The 20,459-nt window shown below is 43.5% G+C and overlaps 1 protein-coding gene across 1 annotated transcript; it reads right to left on the bottom strand.

The window, feature by feature from the left end:
• Positions 1–1,577: 1,577 nt before the first annotated feature.
• On the bottom strand, positions 1,578–11,252 carry tent5bb (terminal nucleotidyltransferase 5Bb). The gene is made up of 3 exons (XM_035635406.2): positions 10,935–11,252; positions 8,727–9,230; positions 1,578–3,269 (listed from the first exon to the last, which is right to left on the bottom strand). Exons 1-3 carry the CDS (start codon positions 10,953–10,955, stop codon positions 2,244–2,246), a joined length of 1,551 nt encoding a protein of 516 aa, XP_035491299.2. The 5' UTR covers positions 10,956–11,252; the 3' UTR covers positions 1,578–2,243.
• Positions 11,253–20,459: the final 9,207 nt, after the last annotated feature.

Raw genomic sequence — 20,459 nt, 5'->3', positions numbered from 1 at the left:
ATGCTATTCCGTGGCAATCCATGCAATAGTTGTTAAGAAAGTTAACTAGAAAACCCATGGTGGCCCAGGTGGAAGAGTCAGGTGATCACCATACAGTATACAAACAGGAGAATGTCAAGGCATTCATCCAGTACTTGTTGAGATATTTCGACCTGGACCAAAGCCGTGATGCAACAGACCAACGGTCTACACGTTGTCATCCATGAAGCTCTGCCGCAAGGGTGGCTTAAAGTTCAACAGTCATTTAGATTACACTTCACCAAACGGTTCCAGCATACTGTTTGTGTACGCTTACCAAGCCGTTTACTGTGGCTCTTTTGAAAACTGTAACAAAAGACAAGATACAAAATGGTTCAATCCTATGTAAATTAATCAATTACAACCAGATCAAATGCTTTTTAATGTAAAAATGGATCTTAACATTCAAATTATAATAAAACAATGAAATGATCAACTTACAACTTTGCCTCTGCAGCGTTTACAGTGTGGATTGCAATGGATGAAAAAAGCACGTGGAACGATTCTGCCATCTTCCTCTAATCACTAACAGGAAGCTAACCTATACACTATAAAGGCCTGAAAGGCGACACATTGCTTGTTATGAAATATTGCACATTTCCAGAGATGTACCATCCCAGCCCTGCAGCTGACTGTTGGGGTCTGGCCACCATGAACAGAAATCACTGGTTTGTTAAAGATGAGTCAATCAAACCGTGTTTGTTCCAGTGGAACTCTCCCGGGGTGACTTGTGTTTTCTAGAGTGTTTCTTGTAGCAGTTTGGAGAAGAGTTTGACAGCTAACCCAGGAGGGGGAATTTCCCTCGTCGCATTTATATACCTCGCCCTTAATCACACTGACAGGCTTTTTGCCTTCTAATGAAAGTCCATAAAGAAATCACTCAGTGCTCATGTGTTCCAGCAATGGCTTTCTGGCAAAGTGCATTCTTTCACCATCTGAAGCACTCGTAAGCAGTTGTGTCCCGGCTAGATGCTCTACTAAATCTCAAGGAATCGTCCCCCCATGCAAAAGTAATTAGGATAAAATGTCATAGTGGGAGGAATGCTGGTCTCAGGGATGAAATACTGAACTGTTTTGATCGTCCAGGAAGCGAAGTGCTGGAATGCATCATTACATTTGCTGAAAAGCCAGCAGTCCCATTTCACCACCTGGTCCTCAGCTGCCCCCTCAAGAGCTAAACTCGTCCAAGACAAGCAACAGCGATCTCCTCTTTCTGAAACGAGGCCAAGGAAACCCCTTGTCGGATGCACAAGTGGAAGGAAATGGCTAATGTATAGGCTCAGGCTCATGGGAATCCATTATGGGGGGTGTGCAGAGAGCTCGAACAAGTAAGTGTTTGTGTCAGACCAGAGTCAGTGTTTGGTTGATGGAACACAGACAACACACTGTGAAGGTGGCGTGTGATTGAGAAATATAGTGAAAGATAGATGATAAATGTTCCTTTAGAAACAGAAACTGAGACGGTGAGTTACAGAGAATGGAGACGGAGAATGCATTCATGACGCACATCCCCAGAATAATTTAGTTCAACTGGAACATAAGTTAATAAAGACCACATCTTTATATTTTTCTCACTTTTTTTTAATGATTTAAAAACAAATACCTTAACCCTTGTTATAGAAATGTACAGTAACCTGGATGAAAAATGATTCAAAAGCAGTTCTTACATAGAAAATTCTATAAAGACATTGGTCAATTTCAGGCACTTGGAACCACGTACAGTCTCTGTTTGCCATGCTACACAAGAAAGAATTTCTTTGGTCCTATTCCCCTCCCAATCAGGTCGGCTGAAACCACAGACAGAACAAAAAAACAGCTTTCTGGTTTCATACCAAGTATTTACATTTCATTAAAGACACAATACACAAGCCTTCATCGGACAAGAAACAGAACTGACAGAGTTCTTCTGTCACATATCAACCCGTCATTTGCCCATGCATGTCGACGATGGTAATTAAATGCCAACAGAATAAAAATATAATTATAATGGCTCGAATGAGAATTCTTTACAGCAGTATTAAACCAATATAATTTAGTGGAATTGTTTTGATATGAGATTTGGCAACAAAAAAAAGAAAAGAAAAGATACATTTCTTTTCGTCCACACTTGGCCTCAAACCAAAAATCCACACGGCTACAGAGGTACTGAGCATTCTAATAAATGCCCAGTTAACTTGAATGTAAATTTAAAATCAAAAGCTCTCCACACATCATCAAGTCACTGCTCAGCTGCAAGGCAGCCACGTTTGATAAGAGTTACTGAATGTGGCCATGGGCGACTGAACTTGTGCCACATAGTAATTGCTGAAGTTGACATCTCTGACATAGGGAGCGGGCTGGTAGTAGCAGGTGATGTTGGACAGAGCGGGGATAGCGTTCTGTTCGGCCATTACGCGCAGCGCCAGGGCGGAAATAAGTGCCAGCGTCTGTCTGCGCTCGTGGCCCATTAGACAAACAGTGCTCTCATCCACCACATGCCTCAGGGTCACCAGGTAGTCGTAGCGCTTGTGCTCCATGCCCACAAAGTGGTTCTGCAGATACCCCTCCAGTTTCCTGTGCTGCTCACATATGTCAGGGAAATCGATGAAGAAGCGCGAGCACATGTAGCGCTGCATCTGTTTCATCTGCACCTCGGAGGACGGCCGGAAGCCGCGCACCAACAGGTGGCAGTACTTGAGCAGCCCGCCGCCTCTGATCTCTTCTGGGCTGCGGGTGGCGATGGTCTGGGAGCGGAGGTGACCCAGGGCCTCCTCAAAGTCCCCATACATGCTCTCGCCCTGCACTGTGGGGTGGAAGGCCTCGGACATGGCCGTCTCCGAGCAGCGGTCAAAGAGCAGCAACGAGTCCAGGGTGATCTGGAAGGAGTCAACGCTGAACTCAAACTGCCTTCTCAGGGAGTCCACAAACTTAAGTTCCACGTTCTTGCCGGTGTTGTTGGACAGCGAGATGAGGCTCCAGCGGTCGGTGTCATTGCAAACTTTGACCAGTTTCTGCACATACGCCTCCTTCAGGGTGAGGGCTGTCATTCGATCCCTGTTCACCCCTTCCGGCAAGAAGTCCACCAGGCAGTCCAGCACCACATCTTTCACCACCCGGAAGGTTTTGTCGTCAGTTCGATTTAGGCCAAAGATCAAGTCCAGGTCTTTGTAGCCAAGGCCGTTGTCCTGGTGCAGCACGTGGCTGGCAGCCGAGCCGTTCAGCTTGACGTCACGAACCTCCACGCCCCGCTCCTCCAGTCGAGCCCTGACCACCTGAAAGATATCCAAAATAAAAGAGATAACAATCAGAAGAGGCAGACAAAGAAAGCACAAGTCTTTACATGCAAAAAAGAAGAAGGAATCTGACAGGCTGCAGAAAAAATGGAATTTACAGGTTTATTAAAAACTGAAAACCTTGATGGGAGTAATCAAATATTTGCCGAACCAGAATTTGAAGCTTATATATATATATATATATATATATATATATATGTTGTAGAAGCCAGAGGCAGGAAAAGCCTGATAAAGCCAATGGCAGATTCCTGAAGTAGATCATTTTTGAGATCCCCCACTCAACTCAACACTTATAATGTATATATAATGTACTAGTAACATCAGCACAACAGAGATACGCTGTGTCTGCTCCAGGCTCACAAGGCTGGGAACTTTTAAATTTGTGGCCCTATATTGAGAAAATGTGAGCCCTTTGCTGTCGGATGAACACTATTTGGCAAGCACAAAGTTCTATCCGCATATTTGGAACACACACCATGTATACACTGCTGCGGTGCTTGGGAAAACGGCTGGGCTACACAGACAGCTGAGATGTTGCGTCACTCCAATGTCACAGAGTGGGAGAAAACAGCTAATCCAAAACAATGCTTCCCATTAGGAAAAATGTCACTGAGCCACCGGCATCTGCTGTTGCCCAACCGGCCATCAGTCTACGTTGACAGACCTCTACCCGGCCAGCCATGTAATCCTATCCACCGAGACGTATACTTGAACTTCAGAACCTTAATCTTTTGTCCAATAAATCCCCCGTCAATTATGCACCGCTGTTTGACAGTTACAAAGGATACACGTGTGCTCACCTATAATGGGTAAAAGGCAATCGTTTTCATTCCATTTCAGCCCCTGGTGTTAAAGCAAGTCCACGAGTTTGGAGAACAATCTTATTCACTACGTTTTCAAGATTAAATCCCCCAAAATGTATCTACTAGCACCTCTAAATCTTACATTTACATGCTGTATCTGTTTTTTTAATCTGTGCACAAGCAGACATTTGGTTTTGGGGTATGTTCGTATCTAGCAACCTAAATGTTGGCAAGCAAGATTAGTAGTTAGTAATTAGTACCGAATTAACAGGCCTGTTGTACGTCAAGAAGTAGTTACAGGATTTAACTCTGTGCTGATTCCCCCAGCCAAGCGAACAAAGTTTAACAAATGGTTGAAGTTCGGGCCATATAAGTAAAAATTCAAATGAGAATGAAATGAAAACACAAAGAGCCATGGACACACTGCCAAGTTTAGTTTTTTTCTCTAACTATCCAGCAAAGGGAAACCCACAGCAGTATTTGCTCTGACCTCCCACTTAAACAGTTGGTCCGAGTTAACAGCGCGCCATCATCTGCCGGCCTGGGCGTCCTGAGAGGAGCGTATGGCGATGCACAGCCACCACCACCCCGACAATCCCCAACCTTCAGCACTCATAAAACACAGGTTAGCACCTTTCCCACATTACAGACCAGCCGCCTGGCGATTCGAGGCGAGAGGGAGACACTTCCGCTGACGTCTGAGCAGAAAAGCCTTGTGAAAAAAGCCGCAAACACCCTAGACTGTCTGGTGTTGACAACGCCTTGGCGACACATAACAGTCCCTCCACTTTCCTTCCCCTGTCTCAATAGTTTCCTGGACTGTTTCATTTAAGCTGCGGCCTGAATTAGCTTTTATTAAGGCAGTTTGAAGTGCCCCGGCCGTCTTACCAGCCCATGGTACCTTGGACGCCAAAAAGAGCTCTGGGCACCGAGACAAATCACCCCTCTGCCAAGGAAATGGCGACAGCGAATGAGAAGTTACAAGTCCCTGAACGTCGCATCTACTCCAAAATTAACTCAGCCAGTCAGTCGTACGGTAGCTTGGCAGGCCCCCTATTTGAAAAGGCTGCCTTGAATTTCCTATGCAAAGGGGTGGCCATTTCACCTGAATGCTTTGACCAGTGTGAGTCAGGGGGCTGAAATGTGACGCTGCTGCTGCTACTCTATTTGACGTACTGTGTGTTTTCAGGGAAGGATTTGCTCATCTGCTTCGAGGGTTCACAGACCTTTTAATGTGCAGGATTCGATCCAAGGGACTAATTTGAGGAGGTTGTATAAGATTCGTCGAGCTAGCCAAGAAAGATCAAACGGCTGAGAGTGAAAGCTATGGTAGGAATAGTTACCCATATAGAGCCTTGAACTGCGTTTGTGATTCGATACCGAAATCAAGCTCTTTCCAGTCTTGTTGTCCCTGCAGCCTGCTCAAAATCTCATAATTTTTGTTAGTAATGTGTTGAAATCATATCAGATGTCAAATGGACTTATTATTTAGGTGTAAAAAGGTTAAATTTAAAGAAAAGGAAACGTTTGTTGTGTCATTGTACTGTATTGCTCTAGTCCCGAAACTACCTTCTGATCCATTTTAATAATTTAGATTTTACATTCAGTTAACAGGTTAATTGTATTGATCATAAGTTGCATTTCCCAACAAGAAGGTCTGGATGGTGTTTCAAAGGCAGATATCAAATCATTTATTGTTCATCTAAAAGCAGAAATATGTAAAGAACATATATATTGAATAAAGACATTCATCTAGCAGCAGCAGCCAATATGGCATTTAACAAAAAATGAGACGGCAATACAACTCTATCCAGTTAAGGAGACACCCCCCGGCGCTGTCTTCCACTTTTTGATCCCCGAGAAGCACGATGACGTGCAAGAAATTTCTAACTGACGGCCAATAATTGGGAGCAAACTGCCAAAGAAAAATCATTACCAAACAATCTAAAGCTGACTTCTTCCCAGATTACCTTCCCTGGGGACCACTGGGAGCATGTGGTGTCTTCGTGTTGCTCAATCTCGCAACAATAGCCCAGTGAGGCGTTAGTTTACAATCTGGCAAGGACCACAGTGGGGTCCGGCGAGTGTCTTACACTTACCACAGTGATACGTTGGAAGCCTGACGGGGTTATTACAGACACTAATCCACTCCTCACATTCTGCTCCAGATCGTGCCGGAAAGTGGAGTATTAACTCCAATTAAAAAGAAAAAAATAAATAAATAAAAAGCACAATGGTGGAAACAGGTCCAAAATGTCTGAAACGGTTTTCCTATTCTGGGAATGTGGTCTTGGACCTTAGACCCCACTGTATGTAAGTTAGACACAACCATTCAGTTAAAATATGATAGTTTGCAGAGCTGGAATAAGAAACAACCCCTCCTGGTGGCCAACAATAACACACTGGCCCCCAGACGTCCGCCTCAACACATAAACCAACATAAATTACGTAACGTATGACACACACACACAGGAGTATCTGTGTTTAACATCATGCCGTCTAATGCTACCAAAAGCGTAAACCACACGGGGCCTCTGCAGGCATGGCCTGTTGAGGGGGAAAATGTACGGCTCACAATTATTCCGACTGTGGGCTGATGACTTTCAGCATTAAATAAAGCGCAAAGCACAGAAGTGTCGGTAACAGTAAAGAGTTTTCCTTCGCTGATCCCGTGGCTCGCTCGCTACCAGACCACAAGCAGATGTTATTCAAATGTGGCCCCCAGACAAACCCACCACTGAGAGAGGGGCTCCTCCGACCCTCTGGGAGTGCGATCATCTTACCCCAATATGCGATGACAGGACTCGGGCTACTAAATCATCTCTATCTGTCCCAGGTAGACAGCTCTGTCTGGTGCGTAGGCTAAAAATAAAAATGACATTAAAAAAGGGAGCAGCACTTCTTAGCTCGTTTACCATGAGTCGTAAATACCTCACTACTGTGAACCGTCTTCCAAAACATATCATAGTGGGGTTTGATCTCTCAAATGGGTTTTCCCTTCCTTCCTTCCCAGGCAGCCACTGCTCTCCACTCGCGTCCATGTGGTATGACAATCAACTTGCAGAAACCGGAAAACCTGCTCGACCTATTCCATCACGGGGAACATGGCAATCTGCCTCTTTTTACTCAAATTAACTTGCTACAACAGCACGGATGCAGTTCTTGGCACCGGCACCAGACTGTACACGGCCGTGCCTGAGACACAGGTTGTTTTATTTACAGGTGGCCAGCGTCAGGCGAAAATTGGCGAAAGGAAATAACCCTCAAAATTTTGATGTTGCAAACATAATTATATCCCAAAAATATGTTTTCGGCAACTTTTCCAACTTTTCCAACTTTTCCAACACCAAATTGGTGTTTGCACCAATCATTCACACTTTACCAACAAATTACTTGTGTTCTCCAGTTTACTAAAGCAAACCAAAGTACTAAAATGTTTATCTTTGTACTTTGTACTTTGTGGGTCTTGCCGCATCCAACATGCTCAGGCGGGACGGATGCTGGAGACAGAGGAGACATCATTGTGGCCTCTCATCAGATACTGGGTAAGCAGTGGGCTGATTTTCCAAGAGCTGGTCTTCGAAAGCCCCTGAAAAAGTAATCCAGCTCATGGAAAGAAAAAAGAAATGTGTGGGGTCCCTGTTGTCTATACTGGATTGTGCAACGAAGGGAAAAGGCATTATTGGGGATGTTCAGTGCAGATGGTTTGGCCTCCATGATTATAGAGGACCTTGAAATGTCCCGTGTGTGTGTGTGTCTGGGGGGGGGGGGGTCTTTCTTCCCCCAAAGGATCACCATAGAAAATATGAAGCACCGGATGACAGGCAAAGACATCTCAATAATGTCAAGGGGAATATTGCAGCCCTGTGAGAATTCCATTCCTCGTAAACACTCCGCGGCTCCGTCATTATCTGTCCCTTGCTTGTGAGACTTGAGGAGCCAGCGGTGTCAAGTGGTGTCAGATCATCCCCGCTCTTGCGTCTGCGTCAGGATTACGAGTGATCGAATGTCTTTAATAAGTGTGATCGGCTCTGCCACAAATGAACAGCACGACCGTGTGTCCACGCGTGGGAACTGAGACAGGCCAGGGTGATTTCTTTCTTTTTTTATCTCAACTGTAAAGGCAACGAGTGAATTCTTTTTTTCAAATCTCACATCCATTCAAAAGAGACCATTTTCACCACTTAAGTTTACTGGTGTGTAAACTCCAGTCAGACCTTTTTGGGGGGGGGGGGGGGGCTAGTCTAGTCCAACAAGAAGGGGACACAACTTCACAAACCGACTCATAATGAATCAACTGATCAGTAACACGATTATTGAAATATCTGAAACAGACGGGAGGGGGTGGAGGGGGTCGGCAACTCTCCTCATACATGTGAAGACAACTTATTTTTTATTAAACACACAAGGAACCACTATTTCCTAACACAGAATAAGCAGAAATCACACAGAAGACAGTAGTAAATATGTATCTAAAACAAAAACAAGTTATGGCTGCTGCGTCGGAATCATTATTTGACGCACACCACACCAAGTCAAACTGACGGCAATTCTCCCCTTTTCTTCCCAACCAGGACAATTTCATATTTCATATAGATATGGATAGACTCGGGGAGAGGGACCGGGGTCTCACCTGCACGATCTGCCGGGGCTGCACGGACAGTGTGGGGAAGTTGCCGCGGCCGTGGATCGGCACGCACTCCCCCAGGATGTAGTCCAGCCGGCGCATCTGGTCCCAGCACAGCACGCTGACCCGCCGGTCCTGCTCCGGGGCATCACCGGAGGACATGGCGACCGGACACAACGGGGACCGTCCGGAGAGCGGAGGGAGCAGGTGGGTGCTGGTGGTGCTGATGGGGTGGGGGGGGGGGGGAGGAGGGGGTGGGGGGGGCGCGTCTGACTGCGGATGAGGTGGGACAAAGCGCGCAGTTTTTCCCCTCCGGTCGACTTTCAGGAACGTCCAGAACGCGATGGAGTGATGGGGAAGTTTGGTCGAATGTTGCACATGTCCACAGACAGAAAGCCGGCCGAGTCCCTCTGCTCTGCTCTGCCCCTCTGTCTCCGCTGACTCTGCTCGGATTGGAGCCGCATCTGGGCTTTTTGACCGAGCTGGGATTAAGACGAGCCTCCCCATTGGCTGGAGAGAGATTTATGAACGCCTCAGCACACAGAGAGAGGACTACAATCAACCCACACACACACACGCGCGCGCGCGCGCGCGCGCACACACGCACACACACACACACACATTTCCCATGCGTAAAATGGCAGGTTCGAGGACTGTAGGAAATATGGTAATTACTAGGTAAGCGCAATTACATTCTCTTGAATTGAGGACGTGATGTTCCCAGATCGGCTGCTCATGTTGCTCATTAGATCGCTTCTGTTTTATATATAAACTATATAAATATAAATATAAATATATATAGAAGGGGGGTAAGCCTACCTCCTATATAACATTTCATCTTTTTGTGGGGTCACTTGTGGCCACAATAATATTTTCATCACACACATACAGAGCCCCGACTCTGCAGGACTTGAAGATGTGTGTGATGATACAACTTGCTAGAAACTGGACTTTGGTCTCTAATATTATTATTGTTTTTCATTATTTATATATTATTTCTAGAAAAAAAAAACGATCTCTCTACTGTTTTCCTCCTTTTCTTTAAATTATAAGGCTGTGGCTAATAATAGGTAGCCTAATGTTCATGTGGCGAGGACTGTTCTCTTGATCCGTCCACTGAGATGCGGAGGGGACTCAGTAACCCGTTTAAGCATCTCTCCCACTCATTTCAAAGAAGAAACAAGTTTGGCCTGATTACAGAACATTCCTATTCGCTGAGCTCATCTGTCGGTTGCGCTCGGCGGGCCTTTTCGTCGCACAAATTCGAAAAACTAGTTGATTATAAATAGGCTACGGTCTCAGATTCATCACGACTCATCAGAAACACCACTACTACTACTGCTGCTGCTGCTGCTAGGCTCCAGCTGGACAAAACTGACTAAAATAGTTTGAATTTTAAGGCTCGTAGTCGAGTATCCGATAGTCTTTAACGACAGGGGTTTCTATCATTGCACATGAGCTACTATTTCACTGCTATAGATCACAGCAATGTTGATAACTTCTTAACTCTCTGCTGCCGTCCCCAGCCTCACCGTCACACACCCACTCTCTCCCTCGCCCACGCACCAGCCGTAGAGTCAGACAGCCGCCAGAGATGCAGGTTTGATATTCCAAAAAAAAGAGTTCAAAGCAAGCTGTTGCCCTGAGCCACAAGAGGGCGTACCTTTGGTAAAAGGGAAATTTAATCAGGCAAAATCAGGGTAATGAGACAAAACCATATTGTGTATGAAAATGGATAGTTACTGGGTCCGGAATGTGAAGTCAATGTGGAAGTGCCTAGAACCAGTATTCTCACGGATGACCAGCAGAGGGCGACTCCACCGGTTGCAAACAGAAGTCCATTTAGTGTACGAGTTTATGGTGTCAATACTCAACAGAGCATGAGTTTTTGTCATTGTGTAAATGATGGTCCATTTAGAGTAGAATAGATGATAATGCCCACAGTATGCATTGGGGTGTGGATAACGAGTGATTGACAGCTCGTACCATCCACTGGGTGCAGGTTGCATGGTTTGAATTTAAATAAGCACTTCCTTAAGATTACAGCACGGTCGTTACAATAATAAAAATGTGGTGAGGGTTGTGGAACAGTCATAAACATTGTAGACTATTGGTTTCTTGTGTGAAAGTGACTCTTGTTGTATGAGTTACTCATGATTATACTACTTAAATAATTTTAGTTGAACTAAAGAAAATATCAAAAACTCAACTAACCCTTAAGCAGTTGTGCGTCATCAGCTCAACCTTGTCCTTCGAAGTTATTGTCTAAACGACATCTGGTTTGATACACCGTCAAACTTGTTGATCTGGAAAGTTAAGGGCATGTGAAGTAGAAAAAATCCTTTGAGATACTGCATGTTTCCGCTCAACCATCCAGGGTATTCCGAGAGAAATTCATCACGGCGAAACCAAAATGCCAATCAGGTGTTTTTCCAACGGGAGATCAGTGGCTCTCATTTCAGACGGCTGTATCGGTAGACAAAATCACGGGGGGAAAGGAAAGAGCCTTTCATGGCCTGATTTCAGAACATCCGAGATCTGCTTCTCACCACTGTGCAATGAGACTGGATCTTTTGTCAGGGTGATCACATGATGCCTCGTCACCGTGCGTCGCAAGAGTTTGTGTTATAAACCACCTGTATAAAAAGTCAGCGAAAACTGGAATTACCACATGCAAAACATTATTTGCATGTTGGGCTTATGTTGCATGGAACGTGTTTCACTTCCATGCATAACTCGAATGTCAAGTCAGACACCGGAATTTCTCCTTTCATTTAGAAGCTTAAGAGGCCGGTATTTTGATTGACACTGGCAAAATACTGAACAATATGCCGTCTCAACTTCTTAGATTTACTGCGGACCTTCCACGGACAACCCTACACTTCAATGAACGGAAAGGAAAACTTATTTATAATGACAATTGTACAAAGCACAACAGAATCAAAAGGCCTGGGGTTTGCGTTAATGGTTAACTGCCGTGGCATCCCCTCAGGATTGTGGAAGTAATTTTCTTTACTGCATGTGCAGGTAGTTTTCCACTCGCAACTGTGCAGGTGTATAATAATGCGTGTGACATCATGACTGATCTTAGAACAGCGGAGGCTCAGGGGAGGCTTGACGAGCACATTTTTCTGTCGTTGGTTATATACCCGTAAAACATGCAAGGATCATCCACAATGCACATGCACAAGAGGGCAGTGAATAAGAAGATGAGTTCATGAGACCCCGGTTCAGCGCCGGCCGCGTGTCTTCGTCATGTCAGACGTGGATCAGTTGTTGTGTAGATATTTCTCTGCACTTCGGCAGCTCAACATAAGCAACAACATGCCAAACACGTCACTCTTATGTAACTCCGTGCATAGGGCCTGTTATGCCTCTTCCTTTCCGCTTGTGACCATAGGGACGTTCCCCCTTGGAGGGAAAATTGTGTTAATGTCTCAAGCTCACAGTTCACACACACACACACACGCTTGAAGCGCTGACAGGCTAAACAGTGGCATTTTACCACAGATTCTATGTGATGAACGAAAATCGCAACGGATCTACATATCCTGTCAGACGGATTCCAGCTCTGTGCCCCTTGACATTCTGTCAGATTCACCCTCATAACGTTTATATCAGCAAAGCCCATTTCCACTGCCATGACACTTTTAATTTGGCCTAATTAACGACATAGCCGTCGCGCAGAGTCCGTTACCGGAGTAATGTTTACACCTGCGGTTTTAAACGCAGAGCAGAATGGCATGTATGAATTCTTCTATGACAATGATATAATGAAGTGTTGAAAAAGACACTCCTCTGTGACGGGCAGCGTCACTCCATTGTCCCTCTGCCATTTACGTTCGCCGCCCCCCCTTGCATAACAGCCGGCGTGTTTTCACATCAACACGGAAAACTGCGCAGCAGCCCCACTGATATGATTCCCCCAAGCAAATTCAACATTTACACTAGCTGCTGTTCTGGGAAAGTACGCACATAACGCCGGATTTATGAGCTGCAACCCCCTACTTTGTGGCCACACTACAGCGCTAAATTGGCCCCGTGTCGTGACATCAAAGGGAATGATTATCATCACGGCCGCACCGCTCCGAGCACGACGGCAAGCAATATGGGCAGAATACAAACATATGTTGCTGATAGTGTTGAAGGGGAATTCTGCATGATATGGCAAGTGTTAACATTTTCTTTTACAGGTACATCAATAGGAATAACAATTTGATGAAGAGATAAATAAAAATGATCAAATAAAAATATGAAAATATATGGATCCAGCTACTATTAAAGCCCCAGTATGTAATTTTTTTGTAATTTTCTGGCGGCATCTGGTGGTAAAGTTGCAAACCGCAACCAACTGAGCGACGGACAGGGGACACTTTATGGTGGCGCACCGCTGATTCCATTTCCCTATTCTGGACCGTTTTGTGCAACCGTATTCGTATCAAACATGGAGACTCCCACGGAGGTCGGGTCCACCTCATGTAACTATATTTAACTCATTCAAAGTTGGCGAAAAAACATTGGTTCTTTGTTTCAGGGGATTATATGAACACAGTTCTGGACAATGTATTCAATTTCTGTGAATAAGTTCTGAAAATAAAAGATGCCAAACTTCCAACTATCCCTGTATAAACTACAATGCTTATCAATTGATGGGTTGGGGGGTAAAGGCAAGGTAAACCTTGTACAGGTCGTCAGTCTATCACACGACTGGTACAAGATGCACAAAGGCATGGGGATAACATTCAAAATCCACTCAGGGACACCCTGGCCAACCTGGGGTCCTTTAGCTTGCAAATTGAACTAAATAGAGGGGGACCTTAATGAGGGGAACCAAATGGCTCTCATGCTCCACTGTCGTGTTAACTCATGTGTTATTACTGTATTTTCAGCATGCCAGAAACAATTTGTCTGTGACAAAAGGGAAAAGACTGCTGTTCACCAGTCTGACACGTTACGACCAAATAGATATCTCATTTTGGATACATCATGCCCCAGGTGTCAAACAACCCGTTTGTCACTGTTTGACAAGCGGGTGTGTTCCAGTAAGTTAAAACATGACCTTTCAAACTCTACTTCATTAACTAAAAACTTCTTGCCAAACTGCTTTGAACAGCTATGACATCGTGGGAATCAATGCAACACTTCTTATTTCCTCTAAGAACTATCTTTTACTGGAATATCAAATGTCTTCCTGTCATTTTCTTGCCACCAAACATACTTGGTGACCTATTATTATTCCGAACAATTAATCAGTTTCATGAGAAACTTTATTTGTAATCAGCTATCACATTACTATTTTCGAAATTTTTTAAGAATATGTTCACTATTCACAGGCAGTGGTCTTGTGCCAAGTTCCTGGAAGAACAGGGTTCAAACTCCCCAAAATTCAATCTCATTCTCTTCTGTCTTACTTACACTGTACTGAACTAATTGTGTACCAAATAACCATTTCTGTCACAACTTCAGCATCTGCGGAGTTCCTCCAGGCACTATTTTAGAGCCCAGACCTCTGAATCGGCACCCACATTTCCGTTTAGAGTTTAGTAGGTTGGCTTAAGAATTTGGGTGTAATCTTTGTGCATAATTAGTCTACATCCATACTTGTACATTTTCGTTGTAAAACGGCATTTCAAAAACTAAAACAATCTCTGCCCAGACCAGAGTTATAGCTTCGTATCATCTTAATCCATATTAACACACCTTAAAACGTAACCATTCATGGACACTGGACAATCTAATCAAAATAAGCTTGTCTATTTGCAGTTGGTTGCGTAGTTACAGAAAATACTACACAAGAGAAACAGCAATGGTAAAAAGTAAGGGCAGGAATATTGGGGTTTTTTGTATCGATGACGAGGTGAAACTGTTATCATTGAAAAAACTTTATCTGTTTCTGCCCATTCATAATAAAACATGGCCATCAGCCAGGGATTAATTTGGTCGGCAGGCACAGACATAGCAACAGTGATGCGTTTTTAAAATGAAAACATAGCAGTGTGGATGTAGCCTTCGTTAGCTACCTACTAAAAAATGATGGTTGAAAAAACAGTGGTCGAAAGTGGTCAAGTCAAGTCAAGTCAACTTTATTGTCAATTCCTGCAGTATTGTTCCAGGCATAGAGGAATTGAAAAACCGTTTGTCTCGGACCCACGGTGCAATAGTAGAAAAGAAAAACAAAAAACAGAAAATAAGATATGTAATATATACAATAGATTAATTCTAAATAGTACAAAAGTAAGAGTAAGGCAAAACCACACAGGATGGAAAAGCTAAAGAAATTGAAAATGTGCAATAGAAAGGAAATACTGTACAGTATTAAAGTTTGTGTCTTGCCAGCTCCAAAAGTTCCAGAAGGAAGTCAAAGTTTTAAAGATGTGATTGGTACTTGTACGGAGCACGCATTTTTATATCGGTGCTGTGCAATAAGTTTAACTACTGCACTACAAGGTGAGAGAAAGTGACGTTTTTATTAAAATCTTATCACACAAACATCACATATTGAACACGCACAGGTCCAGGGTGAAACCATTAAGTGAAAGAGAGAGAGAGGTTTTTATTTGGACTTCACACCACATGATCAGTGGAGATCAACATGTGCTTTACGAGGTGCAGTAGCAGTAAAAACTAATGAATGCTCCATTAGAAAAACATTATTTTCTGTATGGCATCAAACAAGCAACAGGTCTAATTTGACCCCCTGCGGCTCCAGCTCCACCCCGTTGTGGTGTAGCCTCTGCTGAAGGCCGATCGGCACACACCGGCCCGGGCCTTTGAAGCAACAGACGCTCCTGGTCCATCTCCATGGGATAGGATGTAGCTCGTTTCAGGATTTCCTTTTACATGATTTGACCTTGTAAAGTTCCTGTAGCTAAAGTGTTATCAAACTTTCCAGACACGGAGCGATTTTTATTTCGAGTGATCTTGTGGCCCCTTAGTGGCAATGGTCCTTCGCCTTTTAGCTCCATTTTTGTCTCTGCCAACACCATAGAAAGAGGTCTCTGACTTCTCCACTGTGTTTGCCAGCAAAAAGCTAATTTCGTCTGTTTTGTCATTTGGCAAGTTTAGACCATGTTTATCAGAGTCTTTTCCCCAAAAACAGATTAACAAGAGCGAGTTAATGGTCTGGAAAAGAGCATTTGGGGCTGGAGGGACTATACTTAATCAGAGATTTTTTTCCTGCAAATAATAATAATTCTCTGGTGGTTCACCTCTGTCAATGACTCCTTCCACACAGTAATTTGAACCATTGTGAAAGCGAAATATTGATGGGTTCAGCTTTAATTATCTCGACCAAGTGGCTGAATCACAGCTGTAAAAAAAAAAACACAGAAAAGTATAACGGAGTTCTTTATATCTTTATGAAAACCTCATGGATTTATTTTTAAATGGACAGAGGAGCTACCTACATTTAGCCCCTTCTGACCTCAACTGAAAAGATGAGCTTTAACATTTCACAGCTCCAAGTGGTTCCTTTAGAAAAGACACAGTGCTGATTCAGAGCACCTCGCCATCGAGACTGCTAACCAACAACCACCCAAGTGTCGAGTGACCTTAGGTGAAAAAAGGCTTGCAGAGCATCTTGGCTTTATGTGAGCAGCTGCACTGAGTGGACTGACTAAGTCACAATGTTAGTGACTTGGGTCTCAGCTATAACAGCAGCCCGATGAACACAAAATAAGTTGGCATTAAAATTCAGATGTGCACACCAAGTGAACCTGAAAATATTTTTTGGAAATACAGGGATTAGCATTTTTGTCTATGGTGAGATGAGAAAATCGACACCACGCTCATGTCTGTCCGTTGAATTTGAAGTCATGGATAGTAGCAAGTTAGCATAGCTTAGCATAAAGACTGGAAAGAGGTGGACACAGCTAGCCTGGCTGTTACTTGAATGCATGTTTGGGTCATGTGGTTATGTGCAGGACTATTTCCTGGCTTATTTACTTAATTTACAAGGTTATTTATACGTTTTACGTTAAGATTGAGCAAACTAAAGTCTTTGGATATTGTAAATTTGCTAACTTTGACAAATTCAAAAAAGTTAGTTTGTTTTAAAAACCACAAAAGAACATGTTGCCTTCCCTTGGCAAAATTAATTTTTTATCTTTTTCATATTATAAGGTAAAGCAAAACTTAAGGCTAATACTTTCTGCATCCACGAGTACGCGAAGGATCCGCTAGTCCAAATAACGTAAATTTCATTATTAGAGGGTGTACGTGAGGCTCTGTGGGGATCTACCCTCCAACTTGTTGTGACCATGCAGCTGCTATGCTGCAAGGGTACCAACTGTACATGCTTCCATCAAGCTGACTCGAAGTGTAATAAGAAAAATACTGCATGCACAGGGGAATATGATAAAGGCTGAGGACTGCAGTGACTGTTTCTTTAGCTGTGGCTCATGTCTTAGTGCTGTGTGTATGACTGACCTTCTGACCTTGACCTTGTAGCATGCTACAGTTTTAGACCACGAACAGGTCAAAGTTGCAGCAAAGTATGTCAGACACAGGTCGGCGCTCTAGCTGTACCCCCTTGCTTTTATCTGTGGGAGATTCCAGACCTTTGGTCCAAGGTGAGCACTAATGATCTAACCACATGGTTTAAAGGCCACCAGAAACTCAGCAACAGAGCCTCGATTCTCCACAGCTCCTCAGTAATGTTTTCCATTAGCTGTCCGGCACATACACAGGCTTACCTGAGCTCCAGGCTCCGGCTCCCTCTCTCATATGGGAGTGAACAAAGCCCTGTGATCCTCATTACATGCCACACTGAAGATTGAGCACAGATGTCAGCCGTTTTACAATCGGCCTGAAATCTTCTTTTACAGCCACATAAATTCATCGGAGTCCACTCGTTTGATGTAAGTACAGAGCAATATGCATCATGGGATTGACAGAGTGAAGGTCTTTGAAGTCTGATGGTGATAATCCAGATATTTTGAAGGGTTATTGGATCATCCCAAATGGAGACGAGGTGAAGTTTCATGCTGTTCAACAAACTAAGCCTGTATTAAATTGTCTGACATCTTGCGAAAATGTTGAAACTTCCCATTCACACTCAACATGTACCTAATATGTGGGATGTGTCCAGTGCTGCTAAAACGTACCCCACATGTGGACTCCAATGGAATCAACCGTGGAAGATTCATTAGCCATGAAAAATACAGTAAATGTGATGAGTGAATTTAATTGGGGGTATTACCTGTTTTAAATATAGTTCCTTGTGTAATACACTGAAACAATGCACCTTTGTGCCATTATGGCATGGGACTTAATGGCATAGCTGGTTCTTCCAAGGGTGGTCTTCACTCATTAGAGCTGCATTAGAGCTGCATTAGAGCTGACATGCATGTCATCTGCCCATGGGCAATGGTGCCACACTGTGTATACAGTAGAATAGTGAGTGTGGAAAGAAAAAAGTTTGGTTGGCATGTTCTTGAATATAGTTTGTAGCCATATGAGGTACCTACAATTCAGTGCGTTCATTCTTAGCAGTAGTTAATGAGACTACACTACTCATTACATGAAGTAGTTGAGCTGAAACTGAATTTTTGCTATCCAAATTTCAAGCCACGTGGAAATCATAGCTTTGCACACTGATGCTACTTCACACCAAGAAGTATTGGGATATCTCCTGATAATTAATATGACAAATAAATGCGCCGTTTTATTTGTGGTGCAATGTCATGTTGTGAAACAGCAGGGGGATGAATTAGTGTTACGACGTTTCTGTTCTATTCTGAAACTGATCTTCTAAATTGGTATTTTTTGCATGCAATGATCTTTTATTATATTTGATTGTAGCCTTGCTGGTCAATTGACAATTAAGAATCACCAGATCACATTACATTATCTATAAGCTCTTAACAGATGGTTGACATGCTTTGTTTTTCAAAATAATACATCGATGGTGCTGCTTTGTTGTAGTGGTGCAAGCCATCTCAGTTTTAGGGCACAAATGAATAGTTAATGTTCCAACCACGGCATCTGCTAGGTTCATACAGTACTTATATATCAGTTGCAGACTCATGGGAATGGCAAAAAGCGAACTCATGTGTCGAGGGAGTGGCAGCAAATTTTTTTGTATTTTTTTAATGAGAGGAGGAGTACCCAGCATGTCCATGGAAATAGGGGAAACCTAGGTGTGTTAGGGACATTTATAAGAACAACAATTAAAACAGATGTTTGTGGTCATTTACCAACAGATTGCTGCTAGTTATGCAAGGTGTAATCAAGGTCACAAGGGGATCTGGTGTTATTATATTAAAGTTATTATTATGTACTAAATTGTACAAATTCCTGTGCTGTACATGCTGCTAGAGCATGATAGCCTCCTAACAGCGAATTTTATCCACTCGAATAAATCGGCACTTCATGTTTACTCTGCCACCAAGGGCTCCATAGAATAATAGAAAAATGGATCCAAACAGTTGAAGGCTATATATTTCAAATTACTTTTGGTGAATAACCAACAACTGCTCAGGGTTTTTTCCCCCTCAAAGCTTCTCATGTTAAGAGACACAAGCAACAAAACAAAGAAATTATGAAACCTGTATCATGTGCACGGAGAAGAAGCAAACGTTTTGGTATTTTTCGTGTGAGGTGGTGTAACCAGGATGTCCATGGAAATTGGAAAAAACCCTTTCAGCAAAGGTGCGTTAGCGACTTTTCCTATGATAGTCATTGCAAAAGATCAGTGCTGGTCATACGGAGTGTAATGTATGTAACAGTGGATCCGTTGTTATTACTGTGTATTATAGTTATCATTATGTAGTTATAGGTTCTTGCACCCAGGGCCTTTCTGTGTGGGCTTTGCATGTTCTCCCATTGTCTGCGTGGGTTTTTTCTGGGTACTCAGAACATGACATGCAGACATGCAGATTGGGGTTAGGTTGATTGACTGACTCTAAATTGACCATAGGTGTGAATGGTTGTTTGTCTCTGTATGTTGGCCCTGTGATGAGGTGGCGACCCCTCCAGGGCGAATCCCGCCTCTCGCCCAATGTGAACTGGGATCAGTGCAGCCCCCCCCTGCAGCCCTTAATGGATAAATCAGTGTAGATGGATGGATGTTTACTATGTCTCCCAGGGATCACTTGCATAATAGAAATAAAGTACATGGAGATTTGTCCTAATAGTTGAAGGACATATATTTAAAATTAACTCTGGCTGAGGTTTGGGTATAATGGTTAAACAATCACAACTACTACATTTATGTCTCTGGTTATCCGTAGGCATGCAAAACTATTTTGAGTAAGATTAGGGAGAGGCTTTGGGTTAGGTTGTACAACAAGTCGTTGAAGTAGAAATTAAAACATGACTCACGCCTTTCAAAGTCACCGGCTCGCTATGCAGTTCACACTTAGACTTCCACCAGGAGAATCCTCCCCCTACACCGTAGTCCTGCGCTCTGATTGGCTGTATTTGTCACAGATTCTTCTAGATATTTTAGCCTGCTATGATTCTAGTCGGAGCAGGCGATGTGTGTGTGTGTGTGTGTGGGCCCTCATAGCAATTGGGGACGGATTGGCAACTGCTGATCAAACATCAATTTTGATTGAATGATTGATTTGAATTTTCTGGTTAAAATCGTGCAGTGTGAACTAGGCATCAGCCAGTTATGTCATGTTGTTTTGCTACGAAAGTGGAGGACACCAGCAAGCAAAACCATCCTGGGTGGTCAACCGCGTGGGCTCTGAGCGTTTTTTCTTGTTGGCAGGTAATATTGTAAATAAAAAGATA

The sequence above is a fragment of the Scophthalmus maximus genome, chromosome 5, assembly GCF_022379125.1.
Source record: "Scophthalmus maximus strain ysfricsl-2021 chromosome 5, ASM2237912v1, whole genome shotgun sequence".
Taxonomy (NCBI): Eukaryota; Metazoa; Chordata; class Actinopteri; order Pleuronectiformes; family Scophthalmidae; genus Scophthalmus; species Scophthalmus maximus.
The sequence above is the reverse complement of the archived record's forward strand: the minus strand, read 5'-3'. Positions and strand labels throughout refer to the sequence as shown.